This window comes from Poecilia latipinna, unplaced genomic scaffold, assembly GCF_001443285.1.
Source record: "Poecilia latipinna isolate Pla-1442-1.1 unplaced genomic scaffold, P_latipinna-1.0 Scaffold373, whole genome shotgun sequence".
In the NCBI taxonomy this organism is placed as follows: domain Eukaryota; kingdom Metazoa; phylum Chordata; class Actinopteri; order Cyprinodontiformes; family Poeciliidae; genus Poecilia; species Poecilia latipinna.
Window position 1 is genome coordinate 97,225 of NW_015112989.1, and position 12,754 is coordinate 109,978.

Here is a 12,754-nt window from a genome sequence, read left to right on the forward strand (position 1 = left end):
CGAGTCATCACTGGTACGTGTTGTAGTAATTTGCAGTATATTAGAATGTCATTGAAATGCCAAATTATTTCCCTAATTTAATTTAAATAGTGAAACTCATATATTATATAGCAACATATTGATATTGCTAAAGTGCTTATTTTTCTCAAGTGGAACGCATGATTTGCATTAAATTTAAAGATTATGTTCAGTTTCTCACAAAAAGACATCAAACCAAGTTTTTTTCCGCTATTTTCATTAACCAATATTTTACTACTTTTATGGTCCCATGTACCTGATTGTACTGTATTATAACTAAACTACACTCTGTCATTTCCATTGACTACACTGAATTTAAATGTACTAAATCAAATTAATTGAATCAAATAAACATGAATTATATCTTCTGTTATTCAATTTGAAGTTCCCTAAAGTATGTTGTGTATCTGTTATATAAATAGACAGCAAAATTAAATTTTAGAATTAGACGGCTATAGGTCGAATTCCAACTTCCTCCTGTCTCATGACGATGTGCCCCAGAGCAAAGCACTGGACCCCAAAATGACCGCTGATTTGATCATTAGTTTGTTCACGTTTGTGAGAATGAAAGGGTGAATGTAGCCAAGTTGTCCATTTATATTTCAGTCCTTTATTTCCTGTCATTTTGATGATTGTGGCTTACAGATCATGAAAAATCCAAATTCAATGTCTCAGAAAATTAGTATAAATACTGGAGACTCGTGGTGTCACAGCTTAATCAGCATGTCAAAAGAACATTTCTAAAGAAGTTGGTTGCTCAGTGCTTCATCCAAGTATTTTCATAGAAAGTTGAGCAGAAGGAAAAAATGTGGTATAAATGAACATATTTTTCAAAAATCTGATGTTGGTTTGAAATATCCCTTTTTATACCATACCATACCAACTTTATTTATTAAGCACTTTAAAACAACCACAGCTGATACAAAGTGTTGTACATTAAAAAACAACAATAAAAAAAACAAAACAACTCTTAGTTTAAAAACAAATATACAATTTAAAGCTAAATCCCACTGGAGTTGAAAGCCAAGTACAATAGATGATTTTATAGATTTTTATGTCATATTTAAATATTCTGAGACACAGAATGTTTTTATTGGTGAGTCGTAATTATCAACAGCAAAGTAATTAAAGTCTTGAAATATTCCATTTTATGTGTAATCTAAATACAAGTTTTACTTTCTGAAATGGGTGGCGACAAAACTATTCTACACAATATATTTTCTTAAAGATCCACCTTTAGATGGCTCATCTTAAGATGTGGCATTTAATTGGAATTGGTAGAGGAAACGTTTCATTACTACCTTTCCTTATGGCTAAGGGAAAAAGCATTTTCTCATAGAATACCTACATTTTGTAATTTTGTTTCTATTACTTATAAATCTTTTTAAACTGACAATGTCATTTGAATTCTTTCATTTTTAGTTCCAATTCTTCGTACTTTTCGAAGTTCAAACATCCTTCCAAAAATCAGACACAGAATGAAACGCAGAGCAAGAATTAGATTTTATGAAAAGCAGAATAACAAACATGGGGAAACTAGCACCTAATTTCAAAGCATAATAAAGTAAGCACGGTACAAAATACAAGAGATGCACATGAAAAAAGTGTTGCAAAAAAACAAAAACTAACAGAATTAAAATCTGTAATATGAAATGATTCAGACGTGGAAGCGCAAAAATCCAAAAATAGATGGTGATAAAACCAAAGGAAAATCCAGTCCTCAGCTTTGGTCCGTGTTGCTGCTCACGCAGTACAACTGAAACAGTAAAGCCAGTAATAAAAGCTAAATCAGTTAATTAATGCCATGAAAATACCTTATTCTGAACAAATCTTAAGTTTGAGGGAACATCATTATATAAAAACTGTTGCTAATAAGAACTTTTTCTTCAATAGATCCATAGATGTTTTTTATTTTACTGCATCTATTTTTAAATGCATCATGTTCCCCCCCAAAGACAATCATTTAAAAACAGTTTCCTGATTGTCGTACTAGAGTTATGGATGCCAAATGCTACTCTAATTTTGACAAAAATAAAAACAAAACTAAAGCTGTTTTTCAGATGAGGGTTGTCTGTTGAGAGAAAACGGTTTTCCAGTTGGAGCTAATAACTGGTCCCATAACACATTAACAAGGCTTTGAATGAGTTTGCACTATTACGTCTGCAAACACTAGTTTAACCTGAAACTTGACAGCTTTACTTTGGGAGTGTCAAACAGGATTAAGAGACATAGTTCTATGTTTTGGCTCAAGATGCATAATATATTAAAAATAGCATTCATAGCAATATTAGTGAGAACAATCTTGCAACCCCAAAAGGTTGCTTGGATACTGTGATTGGCAGGCTATATTAAATTTTTGTACCACCCTATGTGGTACAAATATTAGTGAGAAGGTCAATCACAACTAATACCATCATCACAATATTTGAAAATAATTATGGCAATGTCATGTTTTCTTGATATTGTGCAGCCTTGAACTGGCAGAAGATGAAGGAGAAACATGACCATAAACCACTCCTACTCATAGATTCAAAACCTCATCAATTTGAGTTAAAGGTGATCAAATCTGAAAGGAATTTCTTTGTTTTGAACCAAAATATGACCAACATGCTAAAGATATATGGAGTGTCTCTGGAACACTGAGGTAAAAAAAGACCAACTTTAGAAAATAATACAGTATATTTAACAGTCAAAAGTCCACTCCACAGAGGTTGGCATGAGAAACAGATTGTCTCCTTTTTTCCCTCACCCACATCTAAGACCCTGAAGGGAACAGGTGCATATGATGGCTGATGGCCTGCTCCATGGAGCTTTTAAAGGCCTTGTAGGTGGAAGTAACAGGCAGGAGGAGGTGGTTGGTCGCTGGTTTGCACTGAGGGAAAAGCCCGTCATCCCACCATTCCACTGCGTTCTCCATCTGCTCCTCCAGCCTGACATGGTGGAGGAAGGAAATGGAGGGAGGTGGGCAGAGGCCCACTGCTGGAAGCTCATCAGCACCAGTGACAAAATGAAGGACGTCGTGAAGGGAGATGGAGCTCCTTCCAACTGGGGACATGGACACCATGTGTTAAAAGGTTTTTTTATTGAAATAATCTACGTAAGCTTCAGATTTAATCTGGAAATATTTTTATTTAAGCTTGTTTTGAATCTAGAGTATTGATAATGATTCAGGAAACAAAGTTAGATGAACATCCTACCCTCACACTCCAGCAAGAAGTGTCTCCAGAAGGAGACGATAGGCGTCTCTAGGTTCCGTGTCTCCTGCTGTTCTGAGAAGTTCATGGTGAAGAGCCGGTCGAGCGTGTCGGCCGTCATCGTTTCTCTAGCATCACAGAAAACACCGAAGAAGACGGATGGGAAGAGCTGAACCTGGATCAGATCAAACAAGTTCAGATTTTCCTCAGTCTAACTCCTGATTGTGACATCTTTGTTAAATGCTGTTGCTGTTTAACTGAAGGGTTTGTACTAGTGTAATGAAAATCAGCCTTAAGTCACCTGATCAAATACACCCAGCGTGTGCAGGCCTTCTCGTAACCTGCAGGTGGAAAAAAAAAAAAACTGTAAAGTTATTAAAGGAGGTTCGAATTTTTGAAGGGCAGTTTTGTTTACAGACTTCATAATCCATTTTATTTATAGCTTTGGTTTTATGTAGTTTTTAATTTTCCTCTTATTTGTTGTTGTTGTTGGTTGCTGTGTTTTATTTTGGATGTTTAAAATATCTTCAGGTTTCAATGTGAACCGTTTTGTACAAAATTAAAATTTACTACTCTTTGAGAGAGCAAACTTGTATTTTTATCCCATTATCAATATTTTACTTGAAAATGGTCTCAAAACAATAATATTATCATTTATCACAATATTTACCAAGCAACTTTGCCTAAAAATATTTGCTGCTGTGACAGGCCTACTCATGATTGTTCAGCTTCACCTCCACCTCGCCGTATTTTCCTCACCTCTGCAGAGGCAGCTGCATCCTGGTGATCATGGTGAAGCTGACCAGATCTTCCACCAGAGTCTCTCTCTCATCCAGACTGGTGACTGGTCTGTTGCAGCCTGCCAGCTCCAGGAACTCCCAGCTCGCTTTCATCACTTCCTTCAGCTCATCTAGAGACTCGGCGGCTGCAATCTAAATGAACACACACCAGCTAGTCAGCCTTCCCCGTCAGGGGCCTCTGTGAGGGATGCCTCAGGGCGGCGGACTCGGCCCTGCACTCACCCGGTGGACTTGCTGGGTGAAGTGTGTTTCAGGGGTCATGTGGTTCAAACTGAGGGGGCAGTTGGCTGGGTAGTTAAACAGACACTGGTAGAGACCGTGGGAGAAAAAACCAATAGGTGGACCACCGTGGACCAGACAGAGAGCCAACAGGGAGCCTATGTCAAAGTACAGATCCTCACGCAGAGCTAAATAAAACACACACACACACGTTTCATTTACGGATGTCATTTGTTTCCACAGTCCACAAAACCAACACAGAGACACCAAGGAGGCTGTCAGCTTTAGTCATCCTGCATGACACATTCCAGATAAAGTCCGTCTGCTCACCCTGGGAGTCCAGTGCCAGGTTTTTGGATCCGCTTGGGCCCTCAAACACCACGGAGTTCTGGATCTGCTGCATCAGTAGATCCAGGAAGTACTTTCTGGTTGCGTCTCCAGTGCGGTGAGTGCTGGGCAGGGTCAGGTGCTGCTCATCTTTGAACCTGGAGACAGAGAGTTGGCAGATGAAGAAAAGAAATAGCAGAACACATCTGAAGTCAAGAACGAATGTTTACCTGACAGACAGTGAGTGCGTGGGGTCAAAATTGGTCCTTCTGACCAGGTCCAGGCCAGCTGATAGAGCCTGGTCTCTATGGACCTCCACCTGGGCGCTGACAGGACTAGGGTGAGAAAGTAAAGACCTTAGGAGCTCCTCAGGTGAGTCGGGTCTTACACGAGTACACGGTCTAAAGAAAAACAAAAAAGAGAGAGAGAGAAATGAAGAATAAAAACAATAATGAATCGAGCAGGTGGAGGCAGAGCTTTGGAGCGTTTCATGTGTGTACCTTTTACAGCCTAACGGGGAGGTCAAGGGCGTCAGATGGCGCTTGGACAGTAAGCTTCTCTTCTGGCCACTCTGAGGTGATGCAACCAGAGATGCTGGAGCAGACAAAAACATGAGGTTTAAAACTGCTGCAGCAGGAATGTTCTATCATTAACCAGAGCAGAGGAGACGACATGCAGATGTAGGCACACATAAATCACAGAGAACTGACCTTTCCCATCCGTTGCATTTATGCAGTCGATGCAGGCCCAGTCTGTGGTGTTCAGCTTTAGATCTGAACATTTCCTGTGGGTTCCTCTGGATCCACAGAGGCAGCATCGGATCACCTCGAACCACCTGGAAACACACCAGACACTGAAGCTGCAAAGTTTCAGTGTCTGTCAGCATTTCTGATCTCCTTCTGAGACCAGCCCCTTCACCAGTTAACACTGCTGAGTCGTCTCAGCTGAAATGAAGTCTAATTGCTCAGCTTGCACAGTAAAAATATTGAAGGGATGTTTTTGTAATATTTCAAGCTGCATATTGAACTCAACTGGTAACAGGATTAATCTAAATAAAGCTGCAGAAATTTACTTTCATAAACAATGTGAGGTTTTCTTTTTACATATTTGTTAAAACTTTCGCCATGTTGCGGCAGTATAATACTGACAGATAATCAGTGAAAAAAATGAGCTCCGCTTCCCTGTGGTCCTACTGCCATCCGCAGAAATAAACCGCTTGGTCAGAAACAACCAATCAGAGGCAGGAGGATGGCCCTAGCGCTGTCAATCACTCTCCTGTACACGCTGCAGTTATGCTAGTGACAGAGAAACAACTTATTGTCGCAGGAAAACTGTTTTTCTCCGGTCATAGGTGGTCACGCTAACTAGCCTTAGCATTCACAGAGGAGTATACTGTGAACCAGCTGTAGTAAAGAGCAAGGTGTAGAGTGTGAGCAGCACATACACAAGAGTGATTGACAGTGCCAAGACCCTCTTCCTGGCTCTGATTGGTTGTTTCTGAACAGGAATGGTGTAATTCTACTACAGAAATACAGCATTCCTGTTTCAGTCCCAAATATCACAAGGATACCAGGACCATGGTGATTTAAATTTTATATAATTACAGAATATACATCATCAGTGTCAATGTTTTTATGTTTACAGATCTAGCACAACATGATGTACCCCTTCTTAGAGTATGTGCGTCCCTCGTTGCAGAGGCAGATAACAGAGTCACAGTGATTGTAGACCTCCAGAAGCTCAGAGTATGCATTTGCCTCCAGTTCCCATGATGCATCTCTGCACAGAACAAAAAAAGAAGAAGAAATTCTATGTACATTCTTACTCTGAGCAGTTTCATAACCTGCGGTTTAAAGGCTGGATAGATTAGTGAATGCAGTAATTGCAGTTACAAAGGATTGCTTAGACTTGATATTTTGTAGGTTTCTATATTCTGTGTCATGCACACATGCATGATGCAGCTGACAAACAAGATAAACTGTCCTCTATGCTCAAAGCTCATCTACATTTTCAGCGTCTTAGATATTTAAACTCACAGAGGGTAATGAAGAAATTATGAAATGATAAAGCATAATAATAATTAATATAATAATTATAATAAGAAAAATAAGCAGAAAACATGTGATTTAATCATAACTGACATTGTTATTGCAATTTAAAGCATTAGAATTGCCATTATTTTTTTTTTAAAGTCAATTAAATAATGTACATAATTTCAGAAAAAAAGTGTAAAATACTGTAATATTTAAGCTATAAAACAGGTTCATGTTTACTGCAGATGTAATCTAGTTAATTGTTACCTTTCTGGGATGTATATCCCCATTCTGACCATCTCCTGCTGGAAGTTCTCCTTGTTGTTACAGAGAGTACATCTGAAGAAGAAGAGTCCCGCGCTGTGGGCCTGATGCTACACACAGAAAATCAGTCAGAAAACACTTTGGTTCCTGCAGGGATTTATTTAGTAATGGACTAAAATGTCCTAAGTAGGATTAGGAAGGTAGAAAACAGAAGAGGATTAACATTAAGGCGGCATGTACAATGCAATAAAATAAATGAAAAATAATCTAACTGAGTGCCACTAATTTTAAAGACACAGTCCCAACCTGACTGACTGTTTCCTTTATTTAAATATCCTGTGATATTTAGAGTTTTCAGCTTTTTTTCAGGATGCTCATATGCAACAGCTTTTTAACTTCAGATGTTTACTTTATAACAAAAACTATTGTAAGAGCAGGTGAAGCTGTGACCGAGTCAATAAATCACTGACAATCAGCAAGAGGAGCAGATGTACTGAACTCCTAGATTTCTTGTGTTAGCCATAGTTTCCTCTAAAGAAAGTTGAACAGGCGACATCACTTTGCATCGGAACGCTGATGCTGGGTTTACATAAACAGAAAGAACAGTTAACTGAACTCAAAGGTAAGAGTTTCAAGCTGATGAGAAGAATAAAGCTTCAGGATGTCCAGCAGGCCAGAGGACTGTCTTCTCCTGAGTATTGTGCTACAAAACCTTTCAGGAAAAAATGAAGAAAAAAAAAAAAGCTAAAGAAAAAAATCTGCTTTATTCAGAATCAGCAGGTCAGGCTTTTTAAAAAGCCAGAAAACTGCAACTGCTACACTCCTATTAATTAGGTCACATTTCCAATTAAAAGCCTTTCAAATGTATATTTACTCTAAAATGCTAAAGTAACTGTGGGCCATATGTTACCTGCACACAGTCTCTGTGGAACCAGCTGCCATGGCAGGACGGACACTTGAGGACAGAGTAGGACAAGACAGGCTCAATAGAGTCTAAACATATTGAGCAGGACTGAGGAAGACTGAAGTCTGAGTCAACGCAGAGAGATTGAGTTGGACTGTGATCCTGACAGTAAGACCTGCAGATGAAAAAACACATTCAGGTCAATATTGTTACAGCCTTTCACATTGTAAGCAAGATTTTTCTTAAGAGGTTCAATTTTGAATTCAGCTGTTTGTTCCATATAAGTTTCATGTGTTTCCTGTTCAACACCTGAGCTTCCCAAGCCTGAAAAATCTAATTTAATCTGGATTATTTTTCATCATTCCTAATTGACCAAATCTGACTAAACGTGAGTTTGCTTTAAAGGCATTTTAACCCTAATATTCTATGCAAGAATGGATATGTATATTGTTTGTACAATCTTTATGCACATTACTGCAGCAGTTTATAAATAAGTTACATTCATGTTAAATTATTCCCCACTTCCTGGTCATTGGCAAATGTCTTCTCACACTTGCAAATCAGATGTGATCTTACAAACATACGTTAATCATGGGCTTCATTAGTTGCATTATGGGATACCTGAAATATCTGGACAATTAGGGGAGAGAAATCAATTAAAATCAGAAATCGGATATGAATAGAAAAAAAGTTGGAGATTTTATTTTTAAGCCAAATTGCCCAGTCATGCTTATTGGTGATGTGTCATTCCACACCGAAAATGTATCCAAAGACCAGAAAACTGCTAAAATAGGTCAGAACGGTCTTCAGATTTCAGCAAGTCAAAATAAGACTTTTTAAGATAGAGTCTGTGTGTGACTCAAACTATTGTCTGACAGAAAAGTCCAGCGAGATAAAAAGAGGAAGTACATACTAAACTACATCTTGCCACGAGTAAATTTAAGACCTGAGATTAATGTATTTGAGGCAAACTTACATTTTTTGAAATTAATAGAAGATCATTTTAAGGCCTTAATTCTCAGTTGTCATGAAGGAGCTGAATAATCCCAGAAGTCATTTAAAGCGTGGAATCTGGAGAAATCAGCTGTAATATTAGTTTTATAGAGCTAATTAAACCATTCTTGTTGGACTTGTTTACTACAGTATAACAACAAATTTAATGTGCAGAGTGGGGGACCAATTTGATTGCAATGTTAAGTGTATGTTAGTGTTGGATGACTAGCTGAGTGTTTCTCTCTACATCTGAATGGTGTTTGGTGTGGCCACTTACGGGAATATTTCGTTGTACTGTGTGATGAACATCAGCTTCCTCCCACAGGGGAAGTGCACCACCTTCCTACAGCTACTGACATTGCAGCCAACACATGCGCCCTTCTTCTTACAACCATAGCATGTCTGGAGCACATGAACGACACACAAATTAAAGAGTTTCTCTGTTAAAGTCAATTTTAAATGTTAAATAGCCAAATTTCCAACTGTCTCCTGACTTTTTAGAATCTTTCAGACGAAACAACTGATATGTGTCCACCCTACTTAGCACTCACCATCCGAGCTGCCCTCCTGATCTCCTGTTTGATGTCATCCACCAGGAAACCAAACACACCCTCGTTCTCTTCTCCTCGCTGGTAAACTCCACTAGACGTCAGCTACAGAAGACAAGAGAAAGCTCTTTGACAACAGGTAAAAATGAACCGATATTGTAAAAAATTATGCATTTCACTACACTTTTGACACCTTGAAAAAGCTGACCCCACAGCTGACTTCACCACTGCTTCACTTAAACTCTTCACACACATGACCAGACAAATACCTCATGACCAAACTCCTCCCCCTCGTTCAGAAACAAACAGCAACAAGATGTTAATGTTACTATTATCCGATATGATATGCTAAAAATTGACTAATATTGTCCAATACTAATGTTGGTGCCGATATATTGAAGAGAAGAATAAAAAATAAACAGCAGATGAATCTGCAGAAGTAAGACAAGCCACAGATCCTGCTGCTCTGATTGGGCAACTGGGATTTCATCCCATAGACAATTGAAACCAGAAGTTTACATTCACCGAATAAAAAAAAGAAACAAATTGTTTTCCTCACAAAACATGGTGTGAGGTGTGAAGTCTTATTTCTGAAGTGAAATAAAACCAAACTTATCTTGTTTTAGGTCAGTTAGAATTACCATCTAATTTCTATTAGCTGAAAGCCACAATATTGATAAAAAGAATGTCAGATATTAATATTGATTTATCTATAATCAGTAAGTACAGGTGTACATATCGGTATATATAAACTTCTGGTTTCAGCTGAATCTGTGAACACTGAATCATGTACATAAAAAGTTGATGAAAACCCACCAAACAGAAGTAATGGACAGAGAATTTGTGCTCTTCGAGTTTGACCTTTTCCCCAAATAAGGCCGGGTCATCATCACTGCATCTGCACAGAGCACAGCCTGGAAACACACAAAATTATAATTCAAAATCAACATAATCAAATTCCAATCACAAATTCACACAACACATTTCCACTTTTGATCCTTTTCTAGTTAATACTGAACAATGAACAAAGTCTAGAATCTCTCGTTAACTTAGAAGAAAGTTACAACAAAACAAACCACAGGTGATCCATGTTTCAAACATTTTTTGTATGACTATTCAAAAAATAGTTTTTCTGTCGGAAAACTAAAGTTATGTGTTTCCTAAGTGGCAGGTCACCCCTGTAAAGGCCAGAAATATGTTTTAATGCTCTGTCACTTTTATGCAAATAAGCTGTAGTCCCCTCAATGATTACCATGTTTACACTCACACATTATACACATAAAAAAACTGTAGACAGATACACAATTTGCAACCATACATCTTTGACCAAACACTTCCATCATACTTTGCCTCAGCCTTCCTTTCCGCCATGGAAAATGTGGACCTGATGTTTTATCACAATATTTCTAACCTAAATGTTACAATAAGAATGATTTATTACTACGTTTTTGGTAACTGCATGGCTGTGATTGTGTGTCACAGCAATTACATGGTCCCGCAAACACAAATATTGCTCTTGGGAAAACATTCCCATTTGACATGTGCTTCTTTAGGACGCCAGTCACATAAAGAAGTGCAATGATATTTATTTATATCTTTAGTGAAAATACAGTGGAGGAAATAGCAAAACAAACAATCCCAACAATATGGACAGTTTTGGGAAAATTTAGAGATCATTAATTGCAATAAGACATTTCTCACAATAAATAATACATTTTCTGTTACTACACCTGCAGTTTTACATGGAAACACTGATTTATACACAGCTAATTCAGTGTTAGTGGAAACAGTGGTTTTCATGATTACACATCACATACAATCTTCCTGTTTGCCGGACTTGTCAGCTTCCTTTAACCTTCTTGACTTCTTCCTCATGATGGTATCCAACCTGTGGAGACATGATAGACACTGATGACATTTAATGAACAATCACCACACTATACAATTGCCATACAATAGATGGCGCTGTAGGTTGCTGATATTATAAAAACAAAATGAAAATGGATAACAGGGCTACTTGTGAGCAGCAGTGACTGTGAACAAACCTAAAACTCTTTGCATCTTGATTGCTTTACATAATAATAGACTCACCAAGCAGTTTCTCAAATCAGGCAAAAACATGAGCAACTCAATTAAATTTAATAAATAAAAGTTTCTTTGAAATTGTTTGTGTAAAATGAAGCAGCAGAATAATCATAAACATTTCCAGATCCATAAAGCTTTAGTTTCTAGAACAACTTCCTATTACCAAGTGGTCAAGTAAAGAGTTAACTGTGCCACCAAAATATTAGAGGAGCAGTGGGATGGAAATTATTTATGCTTTTCATCTTGTAACATGTTCCAAATTTGATATACCTTGATAATTATAATTGTATTGTGACTAATGTGTAGCAAATCTACAATTTTATAACAGAACTTCTTATTTTGTTGCACATAAATTGTAAGGTAATAAACTGGGACACGGTTATAAAGATCCACTGATTAGGCTATTCATGACCAAATCCGACCTGTGCTGCAAGTTCTTTAAATGAACAGTAGTTCAGCAGAAAATAAAGGAATTCCAAGATTATCCCCATTCATACATTATTTTATATAGTCATTGCTTCCAGTTGGTGATTAAATCCACCAACACTGGGTGGGGGAAAAAGAGGTGTAGCTACTAAACAAAGAGGTAGCACCATAAAATACTGCTTTAACGCCGAGATAAACCCTAGCTAAAATTAAAACACAATCTTCAGCTATATTTTGTCAAATCAAACGTAAAGACCTGCACATTAGAAAGATTTTCTAAAATGTAAGCGAAGTTTTCTCGCCCACCTTTGTCGACCTGCCTATTTGTAATAGTGAAGAGCCAAAACCCTCCGTTATAGTGAAAATGAAGAAATGTTCTTCCTTTCGCCTACCTTACCCCCAGATGAATATCTTTAGTCTGCATTCATATTTTGCTCTTCTTTTGAAAGTGCATTTTTCTCGCTAGTCTGTTTACTCTTAACGATGTCCACTTTTAAATTTCCCTCTTTCAAAACAAGGGAAACCCATTTCCGTTTCCGGAAATTTCTGTCCAACTGAAAACATTCTGCTCCCCCTTTCGTCAGGAGCGAGCACAGCAGCCAAATGACAGTAATTTATGACAGTTGTTCCATTAATTGCAATTCTGACATTTGTTTCTCATACCAGTACATTTGAGTTCTTCATTGCTGACTTTAAAAAGTCCGCAAACTAGCTTTCAAAATTAGCATTTTATTTTTGCCAGATTTAAATCAATATTCCTGAGAAGACTTTAAGTGCGTTTAATAGCTAAAAAACTGTAAATGTTTAAGAAAATTCGTGAAATTCAAACAAATCGTTAAGAGAATTTTATTCAGATTAATTAATTAGTTAAGGCATTGTTCTTTATATTGTGTCAAATGTTGGACACAACATTGTTCCCTTATATTTTGTTATTCAAATGAAA

The 12,754-nt window shown here is 37.5% G+C and overlaps 1 protein-coding gene across 2 annotated transcripts; it reads right to left on the reverse strand.

Moving 5' to 3' along the window:
- Nucleotides 1–1,498: 1,498 nt before the first annotated feature.
- g2e3 (G2/M-phase specific E3 ubiquitin protein ligase) lies at nt 1,499–12,351 on the reverse strand. Of its 2 annotated transcripts, none has more exons than XM_015036571.1 (17): nt 12,204–12,351; nt 11,118–11,188; nt 10,117–10,214; nt 9,304–9,405; nt 9,030–9,154; nt 7,766–7,934; nt 6,859–6,965; nt 6,224–6,337; nt 5,269–5,393; nt 5,059–5,152; nt 4,789–4,959; nt 4,562–4,716; nt 4,235–4,419; nt 3,972–4,144; nt 3,514–3,553; nt 3,216–3,387; nt 1,499–3,063 (listed from the first exon to the last, which is right to left on the reverse strand). In XM_015036571.1, exons 1-17 carry the CDS (start codon nt 12,233–12,235, stop codon nt 2,774–2,776), a joined length of 2,223 nt encoding a protein of 740 aa, XP_014892057.1. In that variant the 5' UTR covers nt 12,236–12,351; the 3' UTR covers nt 1,499–2,773. The 2 variants fall into 2 exon arrangements, with proteins under 2 accessions (XP_014892057.1, XP_014892058.1); XM_015036572.1 differs by lacking the exon at nt 12,204–12,351 and adding an exon at nt 12,118–12,192.
- Nucleotides 12,352–12,754: the final 403 nt, after the last annotated feature.